Raw genomic sequence first — 27,663 nt, 5'->3', positions numbered from 1 at the left:
TCTCTTCTGCAACAGTAGCAGTTTGAGTAAAGTGGGAGTGGAGGGACACTGAGATGAAAACTGTGGTTTTCAACAACGTATGTATAAAAATGCTGTTGTATTTTTAAAAAGTAAATGTTTCAGAAGCTTTTAATATTTGATGTTGATGTTGTTGTTTCCTGGTATTTTTGTTGGAAGCTGCTGAGAGTGGCTGGGGCAAACCAGTCAGATGGGTGGGTTGTTGTTGTTGTTGTTGTTGTTGTTGTTGTTGTTGTTGTTGTTGTTGTTGTTGTGTCAGGTCTTCCTTCCTCTCCTCATATCCCCTCACTCCAGTTCCAGTTCTTTCTTGGTACAATAGATTGCTTTTGAACTAGCTTTATTTGCTGGATTTAGGGGAACACATATGAGTAAATTGAACCATATTTACAGAAAATGCTGTGGGAGTGAGTAGACTTACTAAGCTGTCATCCTTCTGGGAAAATCAGTTAGCTCAGACTCTAGTAGGAACTAAAAGGGAGCTACCTCTCCTGTCTGCCCGTTTCCTGGAAAGAATGTTGTTTGCCTGCCATCTCACGTCTAGACAGCCACAATTTCTAACCCTCCAGCCATATTGTGATTTAGAACCAGACTGGAGTGGCCTACTGAGCCATTTCCACCACTGACTCTTAAGTCAGACTTTATATTTCCTATCCACCCCTGTCTGTGCTGATTTGTAAGATCTGCATCGGCATTCAAGAAGTGTTGCCCTTCACACCTACACATGATTTTGTGGCCGGACAACACATGTTACCAGAGATCCAAGATCAGATCTGCTGATGCCAGTGCTGTTCTTCTAGAACAGGCATGTCCAACCAGTAGATCACGATCTACCGGTAGATCCCCAGCTGATCCTGGTAGATTGCGGGACCCTTATCGATCGTGGGATTAAATAAAGATTACCGAAAGTTAACAAATAAAAGCTGAAGAACTCTGGACAATCCTAACCCCCAAAAGCTCAACAATTCTGGACAATCCACCCACCCCATGCACACTCCTCCTCTCTCCAATGACAATGAGTAGATCACTGCCAGTTTTTTTATACTGGGAGTAGATCACAGTCTCTTGGGAGTTGGACATGCCTGTTCTAGAAAAAGAGGTGCCAGAACTCACCATGAACGCCTCCCTTGTTCTCTTACAATGGCAATGGTGCCCACCTGAAAAGAAAGTCCTACGTGATGCATAGGTTAAAACCCCTCCCCTCTGTGCACATTGACCTTTTGCAGAGCTGCTACAGACACTCATTGTTGTGCCTGCATGCCTTGTCCCCTGCAGCTCCAATTCTCCTCCAATTAAATTAAAAACAAAACAGGCTTTCAGCTGCATTCATATCAGGTTCTCTCCCACCCACGGACAAGTCAACACCCAAGCCCAAAGGCATCAACTGTAGAAATTCAAAAGACTCCTGCATGTTCAATGAAGGATCAAATTCTTACAGATTCTAGACAATCCAAGGAAGCTCACCCATTTAGACCAGGACTAGCCAGCATGTGGTCCTTCAAATGTTGAACTCTCAGTTCCCACCAGCTCAGTCAGGGATGATGGAAGTTATTGTTAAGTTGGGGGTGAACATATCAGACGACACAGCAATTCTTCAAACAGCTCTTGTTTATTCACAGGCCAGAACTGAACTGAACTGAAGGGTTCAGCCAGCCTGCGTATATAGAGCTCCACTACAACGCAACTGTAACACTTTCTGTAACTATCCAATCACTGAATGTCACTTTCGATCCCTTATTTGCATATGTGGACCTGAGTGAAAACTATCTACAGTATTCCCCTGCTGGCCCAGGGTGAGAAATTCAGTACATAACAGTTATAGTCCAGCAACATTTGAAAGGATACAGGTTCAGAACTCCTGATTTACTCGGCAAACACAGTACAGCGGTGCCCCGCAAGACGAATGCCTCGCAAGACGGAAAACCCGCTAGACAAAAGGGTTTTCCGTTTTGGAGGTGCTTCGCAAAATGAATTTCCTATGGGCTTGCTTCGCAAGACGAAAATGTCTTGCGAGTTCCTGCGGGGTTCCCCCCCCTTTCTCCCAAGCCGCTAAGCCGCTTATCAGCTGATCCTAAGCCGCTAAGCCGCTTAACAGCTGATCCGCTAAGCCGCTAATAGCGCTAATCCTCTAAGCCGCTAATGGGCTTGCTTCGCAAGACGAAAAAACCGCAAGACAAAGAGACTCGCGGAATGGATTCTTTTCGTCTTGCGAGGCACCACTGTAAATGGATGGGAAAGCAGCATTAGACAGAGAAGGAGCCATTCTTGATGATAACTTATTTATACCATTTTACTAACTATACTTGGCGACATGGCCAAATATGTTTAGGCCCATAATCTTTTTGTAATCAGTTTATTCAAAATCTATATGTTAAAAAAAAAGTTTCCAACATTCCAGCACACACCCTCACGTAGCCATACAAGTTGAGGAAACTTGAAGGATGTTGACAAGCTGGAATGTGTGCCAAGGAGAGCAACCAAGACGATCAAGGGTCTGGAAACAAAGCCTTATGAGGAGCTCTTGAAGGAACTGGGTATGTTTAGTCTGGAAAATAGGAGACTAAGAGGAGATATGATAGCCATCTTCAAATATCTCAAGGGTTGTCCCATGAAAGAGGGAACAAGCTTGTTTTCTCCCACTCTGGAGGGTAGGACTTGAACCAGTGGCTTCCATCTACTGACAGTAAGAGCTGTTTGGCAGTGGAACAGATTCCCAGGAGAGGTTGTGCCTTCTCCTTCCTTGGAGATTTTCAAGCAGAGGTTGGATGGCCATCTGTCGTGGATGCTTTAGCTGAGATTCCTGCTTTGCAGGGGGTTGGACTAGATAACCCTTGGCCCCCTTCCAACTCTACAATTCTATTATTACAAGTCCTCCTGTTCAAGATTCCAGCCACTCATATCCTCCTTCCTTAGGGGTGCAAGCAGGCCAGTTCACCCATTCCCCTCCTCCTTCCCCAGTTTTCCATTTTTATTTTCCAAATGGCCCCAGAAAGTCACTGAGCACGCTCAGTCATCATTGGGCTGTGTTTTTCAGTTTTCACCACCTTTTCAGGTTGATGATGGTGGTGGTGATGATTGAAATAATGGTGATGTTGATGACATACCTTGGGGTTCACCCAAACATACACCTCCCTCTTTTTTTAATCTCAGCGGTCCCATTTTAGATCTAATTCTGTCATCACTCTAGCTCCTGTGTTTTCCCTTTGAAATTTTTTTTTAAAGATCTTGTTTTAAATGGCTGGGGAGCAAATTCAACCTGCAACCTAATTGCTTCCCCAAGTAAACTGCTCTGTTATCTCTCATTAGGGAAACGGGAATAATTTAATTCAGTTCACATTTAAAGGCAAATGTACCACACTCATACCTTCCAAAACAATGTGAGAAACAAAATACTGGCATCCTTTTAAATGAGCACTTATCTGAATTTTGTGATGCAGTTCCCCAACCAAACGTTTTCAAAAATGCATTATATTTGGGGGAAATTGCTGGCAAAATTAGGTACATTCGTCAAAACGGCATACAAAAAAATGTACTTATTAGGAGAAATTTGCACTAATTTCATTGATGAATTTTCATGAGGATTCTTTTTTTCTAAATCCCAAATTGCTGCAGAATTGTGGAGAACTGAATGTACAATGGGGAAAGATGGAGAAACTGAGAGAACCAAAGCTGACAGATTTTTCCATTCCTGTCTTTTATACAGAGTCTGGTGTATTTGCTTACATTCCTGCTTTTCTTGGGAGGTGAATTTTCTGCTTTTCTTGGGAACAGATTAATATTATTTTTTTACTGTAGTGAAGGGTCACTGAACACATATTGAAAAACCTGGCCACTTCCCCCAATCTCTAACAACAGTTTCCTATGCTCACAGAAGATTTTGAGATACTCTTGATTCTCAGATATTTTCAGAACTAAAATGGACATATTTTAATAGAATATGAGGATTGTCAGTTTCATTGGGGAAGGTTCCTGAAAAGGAGTGTGTTTGTTCTAATTATTAATATAAGTCAACCTATATGAAAATAATGTTTGAAGAAAGTATCGTGAAGCAATTAACAGTTCTCTCAAAATTAATCTGCATTACTATCACTGGCTTTTACCAATAAAACCCAGTCACATTCCATGTTGGAAGTTGGGGTGGTGTTGTTGCTTTTTTAAAAAATACAGTTTTACTCCATAGTTTTTCTCAGGTATGAATTAAGATTCCAGTATGCTTTGAGTTTTTTTTTTTTCCTGCAGTTACATCATCTCCATTGCAGTCAAGGCTGGCCCAAGAATTTTGGTGCCTGAGGCAAACCGCCAAATGGCACTCGCCTCCCTACCAAAGAAGAAGGTGTGAGTGAATATCTAAATCAGGAACAAGGGCGGGGGGATTATGGGTCTATGTTGGGATCTGCTGCCTCTGTGGATCTTGCCGCCTGAGGCAATTGCCACATGTTGCCTTATGCTTGAGCCGGCCCTGATTATAGCACTGGAGGAAGAAAATAGTCAACAGGCCAACCAGACAACCTATGATGTTAAAAAGGGAATTTTGGGACATTTACAAAATTTGTCAATGTTCTCTTGCTGATGACAAGGTCTAGCAAAGTACAAAGCAGGTGGATTAAAACAGTTGAGCCTAACTCCCATTTGGGTATTGTGGTTCTTGAAACACCAATACGGGAAATAGGATTATGGTGGCAGCAAGGAAGCAACCTTTGCTGTGTGTTGATGGCTTATAGAGATTAGGATGCAAAATGAAGTCATCTTTCAGAACCTGGCATACCGGATTGCTTTGTGGTCTATGAAAATAGATGTTAAAGTACACTCTGACAAATTGTCCCACTTATGAGTTAAAGTGGAATGTCTGCTGTTTACTTCAGGCAGCAAAGTCCCTGATTTTGTTTTCTGCAACGTCCACCCAGCTCTCCAGCCTCTTATTGCTGGCTGACAAGTGATTCCTCCTTGACCCAGTTTCTGCAATCTCAGGTAGACATCATTAAGTCATTGGGGGGGAGGGTCCCCTCCACTTTTCTATATTCTATGGTAAAGCTGTTTTCATAGCTAGGACAGAATTTTCAGAGGATGTGGGACATTGTACTCATTTTCAGTCCTCAATCCACCCATTTTTATTTTGTAAAGAAGTTACTTTTTTAGATATTGTCCCTCTGCCACAAATGTTTTCTGCATTTTGGGGAGGCTGTTCCCCAAGTTCGCATGATTAAAGAAGGATTTGGCAGGAAATATGGCGGCAGGCCGTCTTTCAGAAGGTGAGACGTGCACAGAGGTGTCCGGACAACTTGTTGGAAACCCTCTATAGCTCACCAAGCTGGCCACCCAAACAGGTTTGGAGGATAGCTTGGCCTTAGAAAGGAAGCATTTAATTTAACAATGAATTCCACCCTTGTTAATCTGAGGCTCTAAAAGAGCATAACAATATGAACACCCTTGTTTACAAACCTGAGTTTCTGTGGTTGTTCATAAACTGCAAAATTATCTCAAAGGAAAGCCTTGACTCAGACGACACAGTTCCATATACAAATCCTTGTGGCATCAAGGATAGAACACGTTGTTTCTTCTTTTGACTTAGCAAGTCACTTATTTGGCACCAGTGATTTCTCAAAGCCAGGGAAGATTGAAATATAGTTTATTCGCCATTTTGAAGTGTATTGTTTTTAACCGGAGGCCGACACAGCAATTATTTCTGCTTATCAAGGGCTCTGCAAAACACACAATAAATTTTGGGAGCCCATTGAGACTTCCCAAATTCAGGTTTGCTTTAGGTATTACGTAGTACGTTTCCGAGCACAATTCAAAGTGTTGGTGCTGACCTTTAAAACCCTAAACGGCCTCGGTCCAGTATACCTGAAGGAGCGTCTCCACCCTCATCAGTCTGCCCGGACGCTGAGGTCCAGCGCCGAGGGCCTTCTGGTGGTTCCCTCATTGCGAGAAGTGAGGTTACATGGAACCAGGCAGAGGGCCTTCTCGGTAGTGGCGCCCGCCCTGTGGAACGCCCTTCCAGCAGATGTCAAAGCGATAAACAACTACCTGACATTCAGAAGACATCTTAAGGCAGCCCTGTTCAGGGAAGTTTTTAACGTGTGATATTTTACTGTATTTTTTGTTTTTATGGAAGCCGCCCAGAGTGGCTGGGGAGGCCCAGCCAGATGGGCGGGGTATAAATAATAAATTATTATTATTATTATTATTATTATTATTATTATTATTATTATTATTATTATTATTATTCAATGACAGGTGGTGACACTGGAAACTCCTGATAATTTTTCCAGTCTTATTGATAAACTTTTTAATTCTTTTGAATATCCTCAGATGATTTGCTTGAAGAGGAACCTTGAAAGTGAAACTGATTTCACTTTGGTCAAATAGAATTCACTGTGTGTACCAAAAGGAAAACAGGTAAGCGTCCTCTCTGAGAGTTATTGATAGGGGCCTCGCGAGTGTTATTTGTCTTGTGACAAACAAGTTGCAGATATTTAACTGCACATACGTATCCTTAAAAATAATGAGCTCCCCAGTGCATTCCTATCCATGTTTATTAAAATGCAACTCCCAAAGTGTTGGGTGAGATTTACTCAAATGTAAGTGTGCACAGGATTGCACCTTTAAGCTATCTGCAACTAATGTGGTCCATTTATTTAAATGGGACTCATTCTCAATATATTTGTTATGTTTGTAATTAATATTGGCACAATTTTACCATTAAGAGTCGAACCAAATGGATTAAAAAGAGCAAAAGATTTCTTTCATTAGGAAATCTCTATTTCTCTAGAAGGTTCTTGAGTTCTTTTTTTTTTTTTAAGTACTCCAAGATGTTCATTCTTTAGATAAGACTTTTCAGCTTCCAGTGTAGAGGGTTTTACAATAGGACAGCCTTATCTACATTTTACCAAACAAGGTCTGGAACACTGACTAATGACAACACGCAAATGCAAATATCAGCTGTATTTGGTTTTGTAACTGTCCTTGTCTTTGAGCTCCATACAAATAAATTAAACATGTTATCCTCTTTTTATTGCAGAAAAAGAGGATCCTAATCTCCATGAACCATTAGCCTTGCTGGCCATACCACAGCTACAGAATGCTGCCTGGTTTTTTTGTTTTTTGTTTTAAAGGTAAAGGACCCCTGGATGGGGCCACCGTTTGTCCACAGACAGCTTTCTGCGTCATGTGGCCAGCATGACTAAACCGCTTCTGGTGCAAGAGAACACTGTGATGGAAACTAGAGCACGTGGAAACGCCGTTTACCTTCCTGCCACAGCGGTACCTATTTATCTACTTGCACTGGCATGCTTTCGAACTGCTAGCTTGGCAGGAGCTGGGACAGAGCAATAGGAGCTCACTCCGTTGCAGAGATTTGAACTGCCAACCTTCCGATCGGCAGTCCATAGGCTCTGTGGTTTAGACCACAGCGCCACCCGCGTCCCTTAGCATATTACATATTTAGGTATAAATGTCCTTTATGACATACTTTGGGTACACTTAAATGTTCACAAAAGCATGCCAGGAATATGGGAGCAGGAACTGCTACAGGAGAGGACTGGCAGGTGGGATTGTTTTAATTTTTAACTCCTCCTGTGCTCACAGAATTCCCTCTACAAATCCCACAACTTGTTAACCAGTTCTGCTGGGCTTATATTTGTTTGTTTGTTTCTGAGCCCCTCTAGAGGAAAACCAACACATTAACAAGTGGGGGATGTGTGCAGGGGAGAACTGGCAGCTTAAGTTAAAGGTAAAGGGACCCCTGACCATTAGGTCCAGTCGCGGATGACTCTGGGGTTGCAGTGCTCATCTCGCTTTATTGGCCGAGGGAGCCGGCGTACAGCTTCCGGGTCATGTGGCCAGCATGACTAAGCCGCTTCTGGCAAACCAGAGCAGCGCACGGAAACGCCGTTTACCTTCCCGCCGGAGCAGTACCTATTTATCTACTTGCACTTTGACGTGCTTTCAAACTGGTAGGTTGGCAGGAGCAGGGACTGAGCAATGGGAGCTCACCCCGCCGCGGGGATTTGAACTGCCGACCTTCTGATCGGCAAGCCCTAGGCTCTGTGCTTTAGACTACAGTGCCACCCGCGTCCCGTTAGAAAATGGTTAGGACACATCGCCTTGATGTGCAAATGCTCTGCCTGCTTCCCACTGCATTAACGTTTTCTGCAGGAACAGGGGATTGGGAATGCTTGTTCTTCCTTGTGTCATAAGGTCCTGTCCTTAAAACACCATGTTGACTAAATGCAGCAACAATGAATTTGAAAATATATCTGTGCCTTGAAGCTGAAACTGTCTGCCTGTTGGAAAGAGCCATCAAGGGCAAAGCTGGGATTTTCCTATTTGTGGATTTGAAATCAAGGCTGGATCAACACCTTTTGCTGCTTGAGGTGAAAGACAAGATAGCAGCCCTTTTCCAGTGTATGTGCTGCTTGGACTCTCACATCAACATTGGGACAGCATCCTCCATTGTCTGAGAATATAGTGGGTTGGTTTGGGGGCACAGGACGATTTTTGTAGCTGTATTTGTGATAGGAATTATGAGGTCTTAGATATATTTTAATGTTCATAAGCGTACCAACCAAGCACGTACATAGATCAGCACAGGAAGACCGACTTTGGAACCATTTTGATGTTTTCTCTGCAAGGTCAAAGTGGGAAACCTCCCATTGTCTTTTCCTTCACAAGGGCACATTTAAGATATGAAGAGGGTGTGAGCCTGTGACCTGGCCCAGGAACTAAGTATTTATCATTACAAAAGACTGGCCAGGTTTCCCAGGCAATCCAATCAAGTAACCTGCCAGACAGGAGATAAACAAAAAACAACATTCAAATTTCTGTTTAGACCGCCTTTTCTGTGATGTAGGTATGATGTATCTGAGGGGTGGTCTCAGGTTACACCCCTTCTGTGATGTATATATGATGTTTCTAGGGGTGGTCTTGATCTACAGGGTGGCAATTTCAAAAGTCTTTATAAGACATTGCACGCCATTGTTCTGGGTTCTTCCTCCTCTCCTGCGGGTGAGGGGAGCACCCTGTTGCAACAGATCAATAAAGATCAAGCTTACTAGCTGCTTTGCTTCTCAATATTCTCTGGTTGGCCTCTGTTATTCTCTCCTACCAATAGGGAACCTATGTAAGGACTATATGGGCTCTTGGATACCCCATAAGGGAAACGGGCATTTTTTGTTTACAACATATTCTCTATTCTCTGACCGCACCGTCAGGCTGAGGTGGCCACTTCACTCTGCCTCATTTTGGTAGGAAGTTTCCCTTCTCTTCCTGTGTTCCTCACAACGTGAAAGGAGAACAAATATTAACTGGCGCTGTCACTTGGTTACCGAAACCTGAGTTGATTTTCCATCAGAGCAATCCTAAAGTTGTTTACTAGGGAGTAAGCCCTGCTGAGCTCAGTTGGACGGGCTTCTGAGTAAACATGCAGAAGAGTACACTGTTAATCGATTAGCTAATTAAATCTACATCAATCTGTGATGGAAATAAAACCAGTAGAACAGAAGATATTATTTTTAAATGAGAAAATAATGCTGAATTATTGGAATCAGCTGCCTGGCTGGGAGGAAGAGAAGCAGCAGCAGACAGCAGGGTGAACTGCTGTATTTGCCATCTCCACTCGCGACCCTCCAACTGTTCCTATTTTCCAGGTACAGTTGCGGATTGACAGAAGCCATCCCAGTTTCTGATTTGATCTTGGAATGTCCCGCTTTTCCTTAGGACGTCCCTATTTTCATTGGAGAAATGTTGGAGGGTATGGAGTTATGCAACCCCTGAGCCAAGGAGAGAAGTAACTACGCAACCTTTAGAAGGCAGCCCTGTATAGGGAGGTTTTTTAAATGTTTCACGTTTTATCGTGTTTTTAGATATGTTGGAAGCTGCCCAGAGTGGCTGGGACAACCCAGTCAGATGGGCGGGTTATAATTATTATTGCCATTTTTCTAGCAAAAGAAGTGCCAGAACTCATATGAACACCTCCCTCGTTCTTTTATAATGGCAATGGCAGCCACTTGAGAGGTGCCAGAACTGAATTCTAGCAAGTTCTGGCTGAAAAAAAAGCAATGATGATGATTATAATACAGTGGTACCTCGGGTTACATACACTTCAGGTTACATACGCTTCAGGTTACAGACTCCGCTAACCCAGAAATAGTGCTTCAGGTTAAGAACTTTGCTTCAGGATGAGAACAGAAATCGTGCTCCGGCGGCACGGCAGCAGCGGGAGGCCCCATTAGCTAAAGTGGTGCTTCAGGTTAAGAACAGTTTCAGGTTAAGAACAGACCTCCGGAATGAATTAAGTACGTAACCAGAGGCACCACTGTATAGGACGCCCCTATTTCCCCCTGAGAAATGTTGGAGGATATGTACTTGCTGCAGCTTTTGCCAGCTTGGCTAGTCACTTTTGCCCACCCTCCTTCCCGTCTCTCTACACACGCCACAGGAACCAACGGCCCTGTAACGAACAGAAGGTCATGATGCAAGATTACTTATTGGAGGCCATCCACAGCTTCGTTTTGAACTGCAAGCAGCCCATGATAGCGAGTTTATTTGCCTTTGAGGCCAGAGGTGTCATCTTGTAACGAAGAACTAGTGCTAGTATTTACTTTCTCCCATCCTGATTTCTTTTCCTTTTGTGTCATATCTTTTAGATTGCAAGTCAACTTATTGCTCTTTGAAAGATGTCCTGGGAACCTTTTTCAGCTGAAGGGTGTGGTAAAAAATGCTTTAAATAAATAAAGGAATAGTGCATGCACGTACACACACACACATGCAAACTGCAGAGAAGGCATGCCTTTTCAGCAAGGACAGTGCATGTCCACATTGGTGTGTTTTTTTAAATAAAAAATAATTGTTTAAAAAACAATTATTGTTAGCCAGGGATTCCTTTCCAAATGATGAAAAAGTTTTATTGGACTAGAAATCGCAAGTCCAATATTGACCTACTTCTGCAATGAAAATTGCCCATTTAAAGATTTGTTCAGAGCTTAGGCTGCATACAGATGTACCTTCAAATCATTTGTTCAGAGGTTAGATTGCATATTCCAACATACCTTTAAACAGAAGCCTTGCCTTGAAGTGAGATCCATTTAGGCCTCTTGCTCAAAGATATCTTGCTGTCCAAGGTGAAGGACAATGTGATTCCCCACCCAGGACATTAAAAAGGGGTAAAGGACCCCTGGACGGTTAAGTCCAGTCAAAGGCGACTATGGGGTTGTGGCGCTCATCTCATTTTCAGGCCGAGTGAGCAGGTGTTTGTCCACAGACAGCTTTCTGGATCAAGTGGCCAGCATGACTAAACTGCTTCTGATGCAACGGGACACCGTGACGAGTGCCAGAGCACACGGAAATGACGTTTACCTTCCCACCGCAGTGGTACCTATTTATCTAGCACTGGCATGTTTTCAAACTGCTAGGTTGGCATCTGTCTCCTGAGAAATCTCTATGTGGGACAAGAAGCTACAGTTAGAACTGGATATGGAACAACTGATTGGTTCAAAATTGGGAAAGGAGTATGACAAGGCTGTATATTGTCTCCCTGCTTATTTAACTTATTTGCAGAATTCATCATGCGAAAGGCTGGGCTGAATGAATCCCAAGACGGACTTAAGATTGCTGGAGGAAATATCAACAACCTCAGATATGCAGATGACACAAACTTGATGGCAGAAAGTGAGGAGGAATTAAAGAACCTTTTAATGAGGGTGAAAGAGGAGAGCGCAAAATATGGTCTGAAGCTCAACATCAAAAAGACTAAGATCATGGCCACTGGGCCCATCACCTCCTGGCAAATAGAAGGGGAAGAAATGGAGGTAGTGAGAGAATTTTCTTTCTTTGGCTCCATGATCACTGCAGATGGTGACAGCAGTCACGAAATTAAAAGATGCCTGCTTCTTGGGAGAAAAGCAATGACAAACCTAGACATCTTAAAAAGCAGAGACATCACCTTGCCAACAAAGGTCCGTATAGTTAAAGCTATGGTTTTCCCAGTGGTGATGTATGGAAGTGAGAGCTGGACCATAAAGAAGGCAGATCACCAAAGAATTGATGCTTTTGAATTATGGTGCTGGAGGAGACTCTTGAGAGTCCCATGGACTGCAAGAAGATCAAACCTATCCATTCTGAAGGAAATCAGCCCTGAGTGCTCACTGGAAGGACAGATCCTGAAGGTGAGGATCCAATACTTTGGCCACCTCGTGAGAAGAGAAGACTCCCTGGAAAAGACCCTGATGTTGGGAAAGATTGAGGGCACAAGGAGAAGGGGACGACAGAGGACAAGATGGTTGGACAGTGTTCTCAAAGCTACCAGCATGAGTTTGACCAAACTGTGGGAGGCAGTGGAAGACAGGAGTGCCTGGCGTGCTCTGGTCCATGGGGTCACAAAGAGTCGGACACGACTAAACGACTAAACAACAGCAACAGGTTGGCAGGAGCTGGGACAGAGCAATGGGAGTTCACTCTGTCACGGGGATTTGAACCGCCGACTGAATCCCACTTCAAACACTGGGATTGATACAACCACCAATCCTTTCAGTCTGCAGTAAGACCCACTGCATTCAATGGAACTTACTAAGTGTCCACAGGATTGCACCCCTAGGCTGCACTATATCCTTACTTGGAGTGTTACAGAACTGAATGCAGTATACTTCTAAGTAGACAGATGTATAAGAACACACTGCTAGATGCAGTTACTCACTGTATACATGCATCCCCTACTTTAAACAGTTTAGAGCTGAGTTCTCGACCTGATGATACCTAGCTCAAATGTAGTTCTGGCAGTATCCCCAGCATCTTAGATGAAGAAATATATTTTGGTGTGGTGGTGATTAAAACGTTACAATATAATAGATTAATTCTGCTCCAGAAAATAGTCACAATGTTTTTCCGATATGATACCATTTTAAAACTCTCTTACTCACTTTCTGTCCCATTTAACAAAACTGAAGAGAAACTCCATGATAAATATATATATGGGAGAGATGGGTTATTGGTTGGTTTTGTCCGTATTTATGTTTTTATTATGCATTTTGTGCTTTTTTATCTTGTAATTTTATGTTGTGAACTGCCCAGAGATCTATGGATGAAAGACGGTATACAAATTTAATAAATAATGATAATATATTTAAACAAACCCTTAAGATTGGTCCTTTGGAAACACTGTGTACAACTGGTGTTACAAATGTTTTTGGTTTGAGATTGAGATTTTTCACAATAATTGTAACAACACAATCCTTTCTGAGACACAATGTTCCTAAGGGAGTGGAGTCTTTCTCTACCATAAGACATTGTGATGGCCACTAACTGTTATTTAAACAATAAACAAGATTAAATGAATTCCTGGTCCACCTAAGGAAAGCTGGCTGAGATACCTCCATTGAACAGAGATACTGTAACTCTGAAGACCAGATCTTGGGAACAAAACCCAGAAATAAGGATTGGCTGCCTTCTGGCCCTCCTTATGACCTTCTAGATACATTTGGCTTGCCTGCTTTTGGTGCCAATACAAACGCTGGTCCCGATCCTGCGAAGGCGCGCTCTTTAACCCTCTTTGGCACTCCTAGAGCATTGTTTGGCCTACGCTCATCTCTGCAGCGCGCAAGGCAGCCTGCAAGCCGGAGGCTGATGCTGTGCCCGGGCTCCGGCGATAGGAGGAGCAGCAGCAGCTAAATAAAGCCTCTCTTTCTCTTTACTTTTCCTCTTTAGGGGAAAGAGGAGGGAGGGGAGAGAAAGAGAGAGAAAAGATAAGCAACGAGCCTGTGCCAAAGAAGGCCACGTGCTTCTGGAGCACTGGCAGAGCAGCAACCCAAATAACATTTAATTTTTTTTAATTTCAAAAGAGCAGGGCCTGCTTATGTGCGTGTGTTGAACGGCCTCTCCTCTAGCCTGCTTTACGGTTCTTCCTCCGCCGCCAGCAGCAGCAGCAAGCAAACTCATCCGCTCCCCTCCCCACCGCTCACCCGGGAGAAAGAAGAGGCGGAGGAAGGAGAAGAGGTGGTGGTGTAGGAGGACGACAGGCAGCCGGGCAGATCCTGTCTGATCTGTGCGCCGGTGATGGGTGGTGGTGGTTTGTTTTCTTTGCCGCCCTCCCCGCGGCTCCCATCCTCTTCCTGCAGCCGGCTCGCCTAAACCAAGGCGAGGCGCAAAAGCGAAGCGCAATTACGCGCGCCTGTTTGTTTTTTTTGCCCTCCGGGTTCTTGATAATGGAAAAAGTGCCCAGAGAAATTTCTGGCGGCGATGGTGCTGGTGCCGGCGGCGGCGTCCCTCCTCTTTTTTTTTCCACCAGCAGCGGATCACCATTGTGTGGGAGGAGGGCAGCGGCGGCAGCAGCGGCGGCGACAGGGATGGACTTGGTCTTTGGGATTTCTTGCTAAAGGGAGCAGCACAGACACCCGGCGCACCAGACCAGCAGGGAGGCGGACGCGAGAGGAGCTGCTGCGCTCACTTGCTGCCGTTGCCTCCGCCTGGGCGCACCATCGCCTTCTCTGCCGGCAAAGCCACAAGGCTCTTCGGTAAAGAAGCGCCTGGCTTCTCCCTTCCTGCCTTCGTCTTCACCGCCTTCCCACCTTGCAGCCTCCCCGCTGCGGCAGATGTGTTTGGGGTCACCGCGCAGCTGGGACTATGGTGAAATTTCCGGCGCTCACTAACTACTGGCCCCTGATCCGCTTCTTGGTCCCTTTGGGCATCACCAACATAGCCATCGACTTCGGGGAGCAGGTAAGAGGCCACCCGCGGCCAGATAGCCGCCCATTCTTTTTTAGTTTATGGATTTATTTTTATTTTTACTTGCAACTCTTTCCTGCGTACTCCCAGGGAAAGGAAGCCGTCGCTGGGCGATGCAAATCGCCTGCAAGGTTGCTACGGTGCTTTTGCCCGGTCTATTTTTAGGCTCCCTAATGCTGAGTGATGACAAAACGCGCAGCGCACTCCTTTTCCTCGGGAGCCCAGAAGCTCTGGCTGAGAGCAACAAAGCGCTGGCTGGATGTTTGAATGTCAGAAGCCAGCCGGCTTTCCTTTTCCAGAACATGCAAGGAACAGAGACCAGGCGCGGGGCGGAGTGGGGATGGATTGTAGGGATGGGCTGGAGGGGGTGTGCAATGCAAAAAAGCAACCAGAGGGAGGGGGGGTGATATAACACTCTGAGGAAGGCACAGCCGACCTGCTTTGGGGGCTGATTCAGGCCACGATTGGAAATGCAAAACAGCCATTCATCTTCCTGCGTCTTTTTGCTGTTATCCAATGTATGTGCTTTTCATTCTCCAGGCTCTTAGGCATCAATGTTACTGGGGATGCTCCAGGCATCAGTGTTACTGGGGATGCAGCAAAGGCCTGAAAAGCTGCTCACAGAAGAATTATGTAATTTGGAATGCCACTAAGTACTGGCTACGCGTACATACCTTTAATAGGACACCTCGGCTGAGTTTCTGCAATCTGGGCGGATGTCAGGTCCATTGTTTATTAGTGCTAAATAATGCTCAGGCTGGAGGTGGTTATTATGGGTGTTGCACGGACGTTGTTTTACAGAAACATTTAGAAATTCATTTGCTCACAGCTCAAGCTTGTGTATGTTTACTCGGAAGCAAGTCTCACAGTAATCCCAAATGAGCCTGCCCTTAATTGCTGATTTCCCCCTCCTCCTGGGGAGTTGTGGTTGTGGGTGAGGACTGAAGGCGCTAAACTTTTTTGCAGGCATCCATATTATTTTCCCCTACTCATGGTCTCCCCCCTCCCTTCACAGAAAAGCAGGTGATGCTCTAACCCCTTCAGCCACCAATGAGCCTGTGGTGGGAAGGTGTCAGCTCTGCTTGCTTGACTTAAGCTGCCCTTGGATGACTGAAGATGCTGTGTAATAATAGCATTAGGAGAGAGTGAGTGCAGTGGGGTGGGGGGTGGGGAGGAAAGCTGGAAAGGGATCATGCTGCCAAACGCTTCTGCTTAGAAGTGAGGCCTTGCTTGTTAGGACTTGTGCAAACGTTGTTTTCTACAGAGTAGACTTTGAAAGCCTATTGTTTTAATCCTATAGTATTAGCATTAGCCGGGCCTGTTATTCTTTAGTTGCAGGATAAGTTAGAGAAATGGTTTTCTGGTAGTTTTCTGCAGTAAACAACTGTGTGCATTTCAGCTTTATATGTCTGCTTGCTTGGTTCCTGTGCTGAGTAGCAACATGAACACTCTCTTAGGTCAATGAAGTAATCACAGTGGGAGAGCTGGGAAGCCCCTGTAATTTTCAGGAGTTTGTACCCACCAGAGATGCTTCACATACTATAGTGGTTTTATAAAAGGTATACTACTATATTTATATTTAATATACACCAAAAAATGTCAAGCATGAATGTGGTGAACAGGTGTTTAAAGAAATTCATATCCAGCATCTTCATTGGAGTGCTAGGACTGTGTCTGGCTTTTTGCCACATGTATCCGCTTTTGCAAACCCAGGTTTGTTGCTGTGCCATGTGTAAAATAGCCCTTATTCCTTTAAGTGCCAGAGTGCTAACTTGGAGCTCCTTGATATTTGCATTATTTGATACTGCTGTGTTGATGAGCAGCAGAGTGTTTTTCCCTTTGTGTTACTGCTCAGTTGACCAGGGCAGCATCACTCATTAGGCAGTGTTAAGTACTCTTTGGACTGCACGAAACTCTGTGTAAGTGATTAGCAAAAGCTAGAGAACAAAGGTTGATGCACCTCCTAGGTAGCTCATGTTTTCAACTGCTGGTTCATTCAAAAAAGTGAATGGAAAAAGAATCCCCCAGAATGCATGTGTGTTAAAGGTGTGACTTGTACTTCCCCATGCTTTCCTCCCTCTGAGCCACTGAGGAGGGGGGAGCCCTGCGTCACATCCTTAAGAGCACAATATTGTATTCCACATTAAGTCACCCAGTGGTGACTCCTTATCAGTTCATCCAGGCCAGCTGCTGCCCTTCTGAGTTCCTCATCTCACAGCGCAATCCTACATAGATATACTCAGAAGCAAGCTCTGTTGAATTCAATGGGGCTTACTCTCAGGAAAGGATTGTACTCAACAGTTCGCAGTATGAATGAGAAACTGCTTCCCTTCCTTTTTAAGGATGTATTGAAAATGGAAAGCGTAGTTGCAAAATGGTAGTTATAGCGTGCTGATGTGTAACTAATTTGTGTTAACTGATCTTGAGTTTTCTGGGAGGAGGAAGAAGATGCATTTTTGACTACAGGGCACTTCATAGCATCATAGTGGGAGTTAATGGGGATTATGGGCTGGGATGGAAATCGCAATGTGATATGTATATGGTTTTTACATGTGGCTTCTTACACTTAAGACTTTCAGTAGGCTGTTATTATACAGAACACACACAAACCTATTTTTACTGTTTGTAGACTCAAATAATTCTTTATCTCATTCTTCCCCCCCCCCGCCCCAACTGAACATAATAAAGATGCTTGAAAGGGAAGCAAGGCATGCAAAGTTAGAGAAGTACAGTACATTTTTCTCCTCTAAATCTATTAGGTAGATAATGGCCTCGTATAACAATTCCACTTCAACCATAACATCTTACTGGGGTACCTGGGAGACTGTTACAGTGACCCAACAATCCAAGGTTTACTTTTAAGCTTGTTGCTCCCCAAAGTACCATTGACAGATCCAAGTGAGCAATTGGTTGAATTTTGTTATGTGAATCTCAAGAGAAGGGTGGGGGGAAGCATTTGGCTTCTGTGCCTACTCTGTTCTTAATCCCTTTTCCCATTCTGCTTGGCAAAAAGGTCCTTTACAACATACAATGTCCACACACTCCCAACAGCAACAGATGGGGATCCAGTAAAAGTATCAGTATATTCCAACTGGGTTTATTCTATAAGAACAAAAAAAAAAAAAAAAAAAATCTCCCAATCAAGAGAGAAAATGTCAGTGGTTTGTTTTTTTTTAATTCATAACCTTTTAGTGCCTTCTGGTTTCTTGCAAATTTACTGAAGCAGAGCTAACTAGGAAGCCATAGCCAGCCCCATCTGCACTTCTGAAAGCGTTGCAAATGAATTAGGAATAATTGGCTCAAAGTGTGACCACCCCACACTCCTGAGTTATCAGTCGATTCTTGGCTTCTTACAAGAATCGCTTTTCAGAGCAAGGTCCACCTAATTCAGTTTTATGTTGCCAGTAGTGGCAGCCAGATACTTGTAAATGCTAAGTACTGGGTCATTGTTCTTTGTCCTCAGTATCTAGGAACAGTCATACCTCTGGTTGCGAACGTGATCCAGAGGTCTGTTCTTAACCTGAAACTGTTCTCAACCTGAGACACCACTTTAGCTAATGGGGCCTCCTGCTGCTGCTGTGCTGTGGCGGCGTGATTTCTGTTCTCATCCTGAAGCAAAGTTCTTAACCCGAGGTACTATTTCTGGGTTAGCGGAGTCTGTAATCTGAAGCTTCTGTAACCTGAAGCGTCTGTAACCCGAGGTACCACTGTATTTAGAGGTATACTGCCTCTATTCTGTGTAGCTATGGGGGCGATGGCGGCGGGGGGGGGGGGGGCTGAAAGCCCTTTGTTTAAAGCCAGCTAAACTGGCAGCAATCACCAATAAATTTCATAGTTATGTGTTGAACTACAGTTCTTTTTGGCTACAGCATATAAAAAACAAGTGTTAGAAACTCAGCTATCTATTATAACCTCCAAATGGCACCTTAAACCTAATTTATGGTTGCCACAATGGAATGTCTAGGTGCTGTTTTGTTTTTAAAATTGAGTTGCTTATTATTATTATTATTATTATTATTATTATTATTATTATTATTAATTTATTTACTGTCATTCATATCATTTCTACACCGCTTTATATTTTACAGAACAAATTTCAAAACGGTTTACAACCCATTTAAACCATCAAATAAAGCAATCCGGAATAAAACAAATTCAAGCTTCAAGGAGAATATTTCAGACCCTCCTTCTCTTAAGTAACATCTTGCTTTCCCCGGTTGCAAACCTGGCATCCATAGATCTCCAAGTAGTCGCAGTTGACCCACACCAGTCACAAAATGCACCTGGCTAATTTCTAATACTGTCAAACACCTACCTGGGACCGCAAGTGCTTCAGGCTTATATGGAGGTGGTTATAACAATTGGGGCAGTAGTTTTGATGTGTTGAGAGTAGCATAGTATGTGCAAGTGCAACCAAATAATGTTTGTGCTATACTTTCTCAAATACTGACACGTGTTGGCAGCCAGTGCCTCTACCTGTTATTGGTAGTATTCTTACTAATGTTACCTTAGGCAGAATTACTCTATATTAGGAATTCCTTCGGTAGAATCTAAGTCTACTACACCATTGTACTGTGACTCATTTAACAGAGTAAAATAAACAAGGCCATTGTGTGATAGCTAGCCAGCTATATGAGTTAGCTGCTTTTCATAGAATCATAGAATTGTATAGTTATTCTTATTGCCAAATGAATTAGGCATAACTGGCTCAGAGTGTGACCACCTCACACTCCTGGGTTATCAGTCACTTCTTACAAGAATCGCTTTGCAGAGCAAGGTCCACCTAATTCAGTTTTATGTTGCCAGTGGTGGCAGCCAGATACTTGTAAGTGCTTGAATTTACGTCTACTACACCATTGTACTGTGCCTTATTTAACAGAGTAAAATAAACAAGGCCATTGTATGATAGCTAGCCTGCTATATGAGCTAGCTGATTTCATAGAATCATAGGATTGTAGAGTTATTATTATTATTATTATTATTATTATTATTATTATTATTATTATTATTATTATTTACTGAATGTATATACCATCCTATACCCGGGGGTCTCTGTTGGAAGGGACCTTGAGAATCCTTTAGTCCAAGCTTGTACAATGCAGGAATATGTAGCTTCCCCATACAGGGATCAAACTTGCAACCTTGGCATTATCTGCGCCACACTCTACGCAACTGAGCTATCTTGTGTGCCCTTGTGGGGAATGTGCTCCTGAAATAAAAACAAACTTGCGTATTCCCACCCACCCCAGATTCTCAAGGCCTATGTTTCTCATCTGGGTGTCCGATATTGTAAATGTCCATTGTCACATAGCATTTCACTACCTACCATTACAGAAAGCACATGCACACACATATTTTTTTTTTACTGTCATGGGCCAGGAACAACAGCAAGAAGAAGCCTGGTGATGCTGAGTTATGAATATGGTTGCATGTTTAGAAATCTGAGATCTGGTTATTCAGTTGACTCTAGAGTTTTAGCACTGATCCGTCCTGAATCAATAGGACCAGCTTTTGGCTGGAGGGGCACCTGTCCACTCTACAGGGGCGTCCCAGGCAGCCATAATGGGTGGTCTCTCTATGTTGGGCCTTTCACAACATTTTAGGGACGCTAAATAGGAGGGCCACAGGTGCCCCATTTGAGAGTCCCCGGACACGTATCAGCAACAGTAAGGCCCCATCAGAATTATGAGGCCTAAGCAGCTGCCCCAAAATGGCAGGTATTGCTATAGACCAGGCATGTCCAAAGTCCATTTCGGGGGCCTAATCCGGCCTGCTGGTCCATTTAATCCGGCACCTGTGGCAGTTTATTTTATTTCCTGGGGGGGGGGGGGAAAACCTCAACAACTTCAATCCTAAAAGAAACTCAATAACTCCAAGCCTAAAAGAAGCTCAACAACATCAATCCCCAAAAAAAGCGCAACAACCCTGGGGTGAAATCATTAAAAAAGCTCAACAACTTCAATCCTAAAAAAGGTTAATAACTTTGGTTGGCCCTTTCGCCGGCCCCCACAGCCCTTCACTTCATCAAATCTGGCCCTTTTTGAAAAAAGTTTGGACACCATTGTAAGACCGTATAAATAAATGACACATTTGAGGAGGGATAGTGGGGAGGAATGTTCGGCGATAATAAGAATATTCAAAATGGCAAAAGGCCCAAGGAAGAAGCCTCAAAATAACCCTCTGTTATTAGTTTTGGACATGGCAGTGTGTGAATCACAGAATCATAGAATAATAATTTGATAATAATTTATTATTTATACCCCGCCCATCTGGCTGGGCCCAGCCACTCTAGGCGGTTCCCAACAGAATATTAAAAACACGATAAAACATAAAATATTAAATGCAGGCATCTTTTGACCAATGTGGGTCCCAGACCCACGACCCCCCAAAGTCTCATGCTATACTGACTATGTCAGATAATTTTTTTTTTTTTAAAAAAAGCATATATAGTATTACATTTTGGTATGCCTGCTTTAAAACAATGGCTGATAACTTTTCAACTTCAACCGATTAAGGGCAGAGACTTGAGAATGGTTACTTTGGAAGCAAGGCCTGGTAACATTACTTGAGGCTTGCTTCTAAATAAATGTGGTTAGAATCGGGCTACAAAAGTTTCTTACCTTAGCAGGTAACTCAATTCAGCTTTTATCATTTTGGATGCTGAAGGATTATCTGTTAACTTGAAAACTTCTGTATCCTTTTCCCCTGCCAGATGTTGATTTAACAAAGGGAGCATTTTAACTGTGCAGAAAGCACACTTGGGGTTGTGTGGGAGAGAGTGTCACAATTTTCTATTGTGATGACATCAGCATATTGTGATGACATGGGTATATTGCAATGATGTAACAATCAACACCCCAGAAGAAAAAGCTGAAGCCTACAAACCTTTCAGTGTAAAAGGAAAGATGGAAATAATTTCAAATAACTGTAAAATGGCCTTCTTCCACTTGCGTTGTGCCAGTTTGGAATAATTCTCAAGAAGGTGCCCTGGAATGAATCCAGCAGTAGCTGAAATATTACTATTTGGCTCATACATAACTGAACGCCGAGAAATGTGAGCTTTTCGGAGAAATATTGCTGGCTTAGCTGCAGTGGAAGACAGCTGAATGTTTCGTTAGGTCAGATTGCTTCGTTTTCCAGTTTTTCTGAATAAGGAGAGTGGAGAATGTGACAGAATGAGCGGATATTTTGAAAAGGACTTGAGAGATGGAGCAGCCACCAAGAAAATCCAACTGACAAGCTGACAGGCCAAAGTAAGTGAAAATGTATCAAATGATTGCATCTGGCCTGTTTATTGCTTATGATTCTACACAGGGACGGTCACTTTCAGATTTACTCCAAACAGCCATTGGTAAAATGGCCACTTGTTTGCTTTTTAAATGGCTGTTGGGTTTAGTGACTATCTGACTTTTAGAAGACATCTGAAGACAGCGCTGTATAGGAAAGTTTTTAATGTTTGATGTTTTGTTGTATTTTTAATATTTTGTTGGAAGCTGCCCAGAGTGGCTGGGGAAACCCAGTCAGATGGGCGGGGTACAAATAATAAATTATTATTATTATTATTATTATTATTATTATTATTATTATTATTATGTATTCTTTGGCTGATTGAGGTTTCCTTCTGGCTTCCCGAAGGCACTACTAATTTGGTCGCAGTCTTTCCTGTGGACACATTCGGATCACAAGTGCTTTGCCATTCATTCGATTCCTTTGCAAAACAGGGATTTATGCCTCAAGGGTATGGGCGGCAACCACTTTGCGCGGCGCCTTCTGTTCCTGGCCCCCTCGTGCGTCAGCAGAGCACACTTCAGCCCTCCCTACCCTGCTTTCTCCCGGGTCCAAATGGACCCTCACGTTGGCGGTCACTCGCCATTTCTGAGGGGCACAAAATGGCCTCCCTCTTGTATAAAGTGCCAAGTCCCACGGGGAGTTGCTCTCAGGCAAGTATATACAGTGGTGCCACTAGCTGCGGACACAATCTGTTCTGGGGTGCCGTTTGCACCCTGAAAAGTCCGCAAATAGATTGGCGCTTCTGCGCAAGTGCGGAGTGTGATAGAGCGCTTCTGTGCATGTGCAAAGCGCGCAGAACGCTTCTGCGCACACGTGTGACGAAACTGGAAGTATACACTTTCGGGTTTGCTGCATTCGCAAGCCGAAAAGGCGCAACATGAACCTAACGCAACACGAGGTATGGCTGTACAGTCATACCTCGGGTTGAAGTACCTTTGGGATAAGTATTTCCAGGTTGCGTGCTGTGGTGACCCGGAAGTAACGGAGCGTGTTACTTCCGGGTTTCACCGTTCGTGCATGCCGCAGTCGGTCAAAATGATGTCATGCGCAGAAGCGGCGACGTGCGGACACAGGTTGCGTTCGCGTCTGGATTCGAACGGGGCTCCGCAACGGATCCGGTTTGCATCCAGAGGTACCACTGTACAGGATTGCAGCCTATAACAGTTGTTACAAGAAAAACTGCTTCCTTTCCCTTAAGAGCCCGTATAGAGTCCTTAAGTAGGTTCCCTATTGATAGGAGAAATTAACAGAGGCCAACCAAAGTATATTGAGAAGCAAAGCGGCTAGTAAGCGTGATCTTTATTCAAGGAACTGTTGCAACAGGGTCCCCACACCCAGGAAGGAGGATAACCCTGAACAATGGTGCACATGTGCTTGTATAGACCTTTGAAATTGCCCACCCTGTAGCCAAAGACCCCCCCCCAAAAAAAACCCATCATACATACATCACAAAAGGAGGTGGTCTATGGCAGAAATCCTGTCTGGCAGGATACCTGATAATGGTCGCTGATTGCATTACCTGGGCAGCCTGGCCATTCTTTTGTGATGGTTAATACTTTAGTTCCTGAGTCCAGGTCGTAGGCTCACCCTATTCATACACAAATATGCCCATAAGACAGGAATTGCAAGCAAAAAGACAATGGGAAGGCTTTCCCTCCATTTGCCTCCCTTACAGCAGAGGAATATTTGAGGTCATTGGGAGAGTCAGAATGGCTTCAGGATTGCTCTCCCATACTATTTCAGACGCATGGTTCATATATTTAGATATGTGTGCATTTATAAATATTTATTCTGTATTTGAGACCTTAGAATTCTTAGAACACGGTCGTCACGCACACGATGCGCATGATGTCACATACAGGCACAGATTGCGTGTGACATCAGTGCCCCCCCATGTCAGGCGCAACTCTGCGCCTATGTATATGTGTGTGCTTGTTTCTTGGCGCATGTCCATGCATGTTGACGGGTGTGTATATCTCAAAATAAATTATTAACGACGTGGAATAGGTGGGATAGAAAACTTTTTATTGGAGTTATCAAGAAGAGGGGGAAATCGTAACATAAAGATCCCCCAAAAGCGGTGGATTTTAAAAATAAAATATTGGTGTATGTAAAACTGAAAAATTCAAATTTTTTTTTAAAAAAAAGAAAGAAAAACTTTTTTATTTAATGGGGTTTTCTGGCCAGTTTGATACCACTGATGATTCGGCCCAGGATAAGAGAAATCTCTCGCCTCAGTTATATAGTGAGTTTGGTTAAGCGATGCCCCATAGCAGAAACACCCTCACAAACATTTGGACAAAAACAGCTTACAAGGATGTTATTACAATTTTATTAAGAAACCTTACGCTTAATTTTTTAATGAACGTTTCCTTTGCTGGTTCCTCCCCCTCCCCATCCCACATTTATGGAAGGAAACATCTTAGTGTCCCTTCTTCTCTCAGAAGATTTATAGGATGGAGGTGTAATTGGACATGTTAATGTGCATTCTGTATAACCCAAAGTAGTAATTAGAATTGTAAAGTGTTCTGGTGGCGGAGCATTAACTTGAATTTTATATCATGACATTAGGAGTGGCTTAATAGTCATAATTTAATATCCTCTGCCAAAAAATACCCCCCCACACACACACCAGGGTTCTGTATGGTGCCTTACAGATTCCTCTAATCCAGTAATTTCCAAATTTTGAACTGTTGTAAAAGCACCGTTCTTCTCTTGCAAGTAATATAAGGCTTCTGAATTGATAGTATCCTAAGATTATTTGTTGTTCTGGCTCCTTACAAACAGCCTCTGCTTGGGTATGGTTGTGGTTGTTGTTATTTAAATTTCTATCCTGCCCTTCCTTTCAGGTGAGCCCAGAGTGGCCAAAAACACACACCAAAAAAACCCCAAAGGAGTGAAAATACAATTGAAATAAAAACACACTTAAAAACAACCACATACCCTTCCGGCTAATTATTTAATGTTTTATAATTCCTCCTGTATGTTGTTAATAAGGGAAACGAACACATTACACCAGGGAGAGGTATTGCCACTGAGGAAGGTTCCTGTCAGATTTCAGCAGCAGATTTCAGCTTTCTATGCGCAGACATGGAGGAGACTCTTGTATCTCTGTGTGAGTCAGTGTTCTGGGCTTGCCTCCTATCAATCAAGAGGCATGCCTAGATTAGTTACTCATTAGCGCCACAGGGGATTGGCTCCTCTGAAGGTGGGCAGGTTTTTTTAACACTTATCTAAAAGCATGTATGAGGGACACTGGTGGCGCTGTGGGATAAACCACAGAGCCTAGGACTTGCTGATCAGAAGGTCGGCGGTTCGAATCCCTGCAACGGGGTGAGCTCCTGTTGCTCGGTCCCTGCTCTTGCCCACCTAGCAGCTCGAAAGCATGTCAAAAGTACAAGTACATAAATAGGTACCACTCCGGTGGGAAGGCAAACGGCGTTTCCGTGCACTGCTCTGGTTCGCCAGAAGCGGCTTAGTCATGCTGGCCACATGACCCGGAAGCGGTCTGCTGACAAATGCCTGCTCCCTCGGCCAATAAAGCGAGATGAGCGCCGCAACCCCAGAGTTGGCCACGACTGGACCTAATGGTCAGGGGTCCCTTTACCTTTACCTAAAAGCATGTATTTCAGAATATGAAACGTGTGTCCAGGTTTCATGCAGTGTGCCTCAACCTTTTGCAAATCGAAGTCGCTGCCGGCAGCAATGATGTTTCGTTTTGTTATAATTAAGGTCACTTGCGGAGCTTTATTGATATTTTTAAACATTTCCTGTGGCTTCCTTAGAGCTGTTTCTTTGTCTCTCGGAACAAGGTAACGAACTCTACAGTTTCTCATTGCAATCCTCCCGAGGAGCTCCGTGTTCCTTGCCATCTTATCCTTTGAAATAGTGAAATGGGACTTTTTGTTAATGTGCAACTAGGTCACTAGATTACATTTCTTTCGGGCCGCTTGTAACGTTACATTCTGTTGCTATGTCTTCTGATAACGTGGATCTAAATTAGGCCATGGATGGGGGGGAAAGAGAGATTGTGTCATGTAAACTGAGCTGAACTACTGGGGACACCAGGAGTTCTTGTGGAGTTCATCTTTTCTCTCGTTTCTTTCTAGATTAGGGGATGTCTCCTCATGATTTTTTTAGCTTAGCTGTGAGAGCACAACCCAACATGAACTTAACTGCATGGTAGTTCTCCCACTGAATGCAGAGTGTTCACCCCACAAATGGCTGGGGTGTGGTCCTTGATCTGGACTATAAAATGGGCAGCAGTGGTGTTGTTGTTTAGTCGTGTCCGACTCTTCGTGACCCCATGGACCAGAACACGCCAGGCACTTCTGTCTTCCACTGCCTCCCACAGTTTGGTCAAACTCATGCTGGTAGCTTCGAGAACACTGTCCAACCATCTCATCCTCTGTTGTCCCCTTCTCCTTGTGCCCTCCATCTTTCCCAACATCAGGGTCTTTTCCAGGGAGTCTTTTCTTCTCATGAGGTGGCCAAAGTATTGGAGCCTCAGCTTCAGGGTCTGTCCTTCCATTGAGCACTCAGGGCTGATTTCCTTCAGAATGGATAGGTTTGATCTTCTTGCAGTTCATGGGACTCTCAAGAGTCTCCTCTAGCACCATAATTCAAAAGCATCAATTCTTTGGCAGCAGTGGTAGGATGCTGTAAATTTAACCCTTTGTCCCCACTTCAGTCCTGATTCAGATCAGACCAATTTGAATTGCAGTCTGTCTGTCTGGCTTTCTCCCAGTGCATGGGGGTCCTCATCTGGATTACAACCACAGCACGAGGCAAAGGCCTAAAGCTGGGATAGCTCAATTGGTAGAGCACAAGACTCTTAATCTGAGGGTTGTGGGTTTGAGTCCCACATTGGGCAAAAAAGATTCCTGCATTGCAGAGGGTCACTAGATGATCTTTGTGGTCCCTCCCAACTCTACAATTCTGTGAAGATCAAGGCCCCTGTCTGGCAATTTGTGGGGGGTAGTCCCCACTGCATTTAAGGGCAGAACTTCACAGTTAATGTTATGTTAGTTTGGCCTCTAACCCAGGCATCCCCAACCTTTGGCCCTCCAGATGTTTTGAGACTACAACTCCCATCATCCCTGACCACTGGTCCTGTTAGCTAGCGATGATGGGAATTGTAGGCCAAAACATCTGGAGGGCCGCAGGTTGGGGATGCCTGCTCTAACCAAAGGTTCTAGAGCAGCAGTTCTCAACCTGTGGGTCCCCAGATGTTGTTGGACTACAACTCCCATCATCTCTGAGCTCTGGCCTTGCTAGCTAGGGGTGATGGGAGTTGTACTTCAACAACATCTGGGGACCCACAGGTTGAGAAAGGCTGTTCTAGAGTAACCCCTTTTCCTGCAAAGTCTAATTAGGTGCTTTTTCTGTAATAATATTCTGGGCCTACTCAACATGTTGCCCTCCATCTGCTGTTGGTTAACAAGTCATGCTAACTTAGTTGAGATCCTTGCATTGCAAGGGGTTGGACTAGATGACCCTTGGGATCCCTTCCAATTCTATGATTCTAAGTCCCATCAGCCCCACCCAGCTTAGCTGATTGTAATGGATGATGGGAGTTGTCGCTTTAAACACACACCCAACGTGAATGCCCTGGGCCAGATATCTGGGCCAGATAGCAATAAA

At 43.9% G+C, this 27,663-nt stretch overlaps 1 protein-coding gene and 1 long non-coding RNA gene across 3 annotated transcripts in view; one reads left to right on the top strand and one right to left on the bottom strand.

The window, feature by feature from the left end:
* Positions 1-5,340: 5,340 nt before the first annotated feature.
* Positions 5,341-21,503, bottom strand: LOC309538878. Its single transcript, XR_014222439.1, has 2 exons — positions 21,351-21,503; positions 5,341-5,714 (listed from the first exon to the last, which is right to left on the bottom strand). It is a non-coding gene; the product is annotated as an uncharacterized lncRNA (long non-coding RNA).
* Positions 13,724-27,663, top strand: part of ANKH (ANKH inorganic pyrophosphate transport regulator) — a 132,607-nt gene continuing 118,667 nt past the window's right edge. Inside the window, exon 1 of one of the 2 annotated variants that reach the window (XM_082234496.1) lies at positions 13,724-14,724. In XM_082234496.1, the coding sequence (XP_082090622.1) occupies positions 14,629-14,724 (96 nt within the window). In that variant the 5' untranslated portion in view covers positions 13,724-14,628. Of the gene's footprint in view, positions 14,725-21,769; positions 21,984-27,663 lie in introns of those variants that run through there. The other variant, XM_082234497.1, reaches the window with a different exon arrangement.

Source organism: Podarcis vaucheri (assembly GCF_965113315.1).
Source record: "Podarcis vaucheri genome assembly, chromosome: 8".
Classification (NCBI taxonomy): Eukaryota; Metazoa; Chordata; class Lepidosauria; order Squamata; family Lacertidae; genus Podarcis; species Podarcis vaucheri.
Note: the sequence above shows the minus strand (reverse complement) of the source record. Positions and strands in the feature narration are given on the sequence as shown.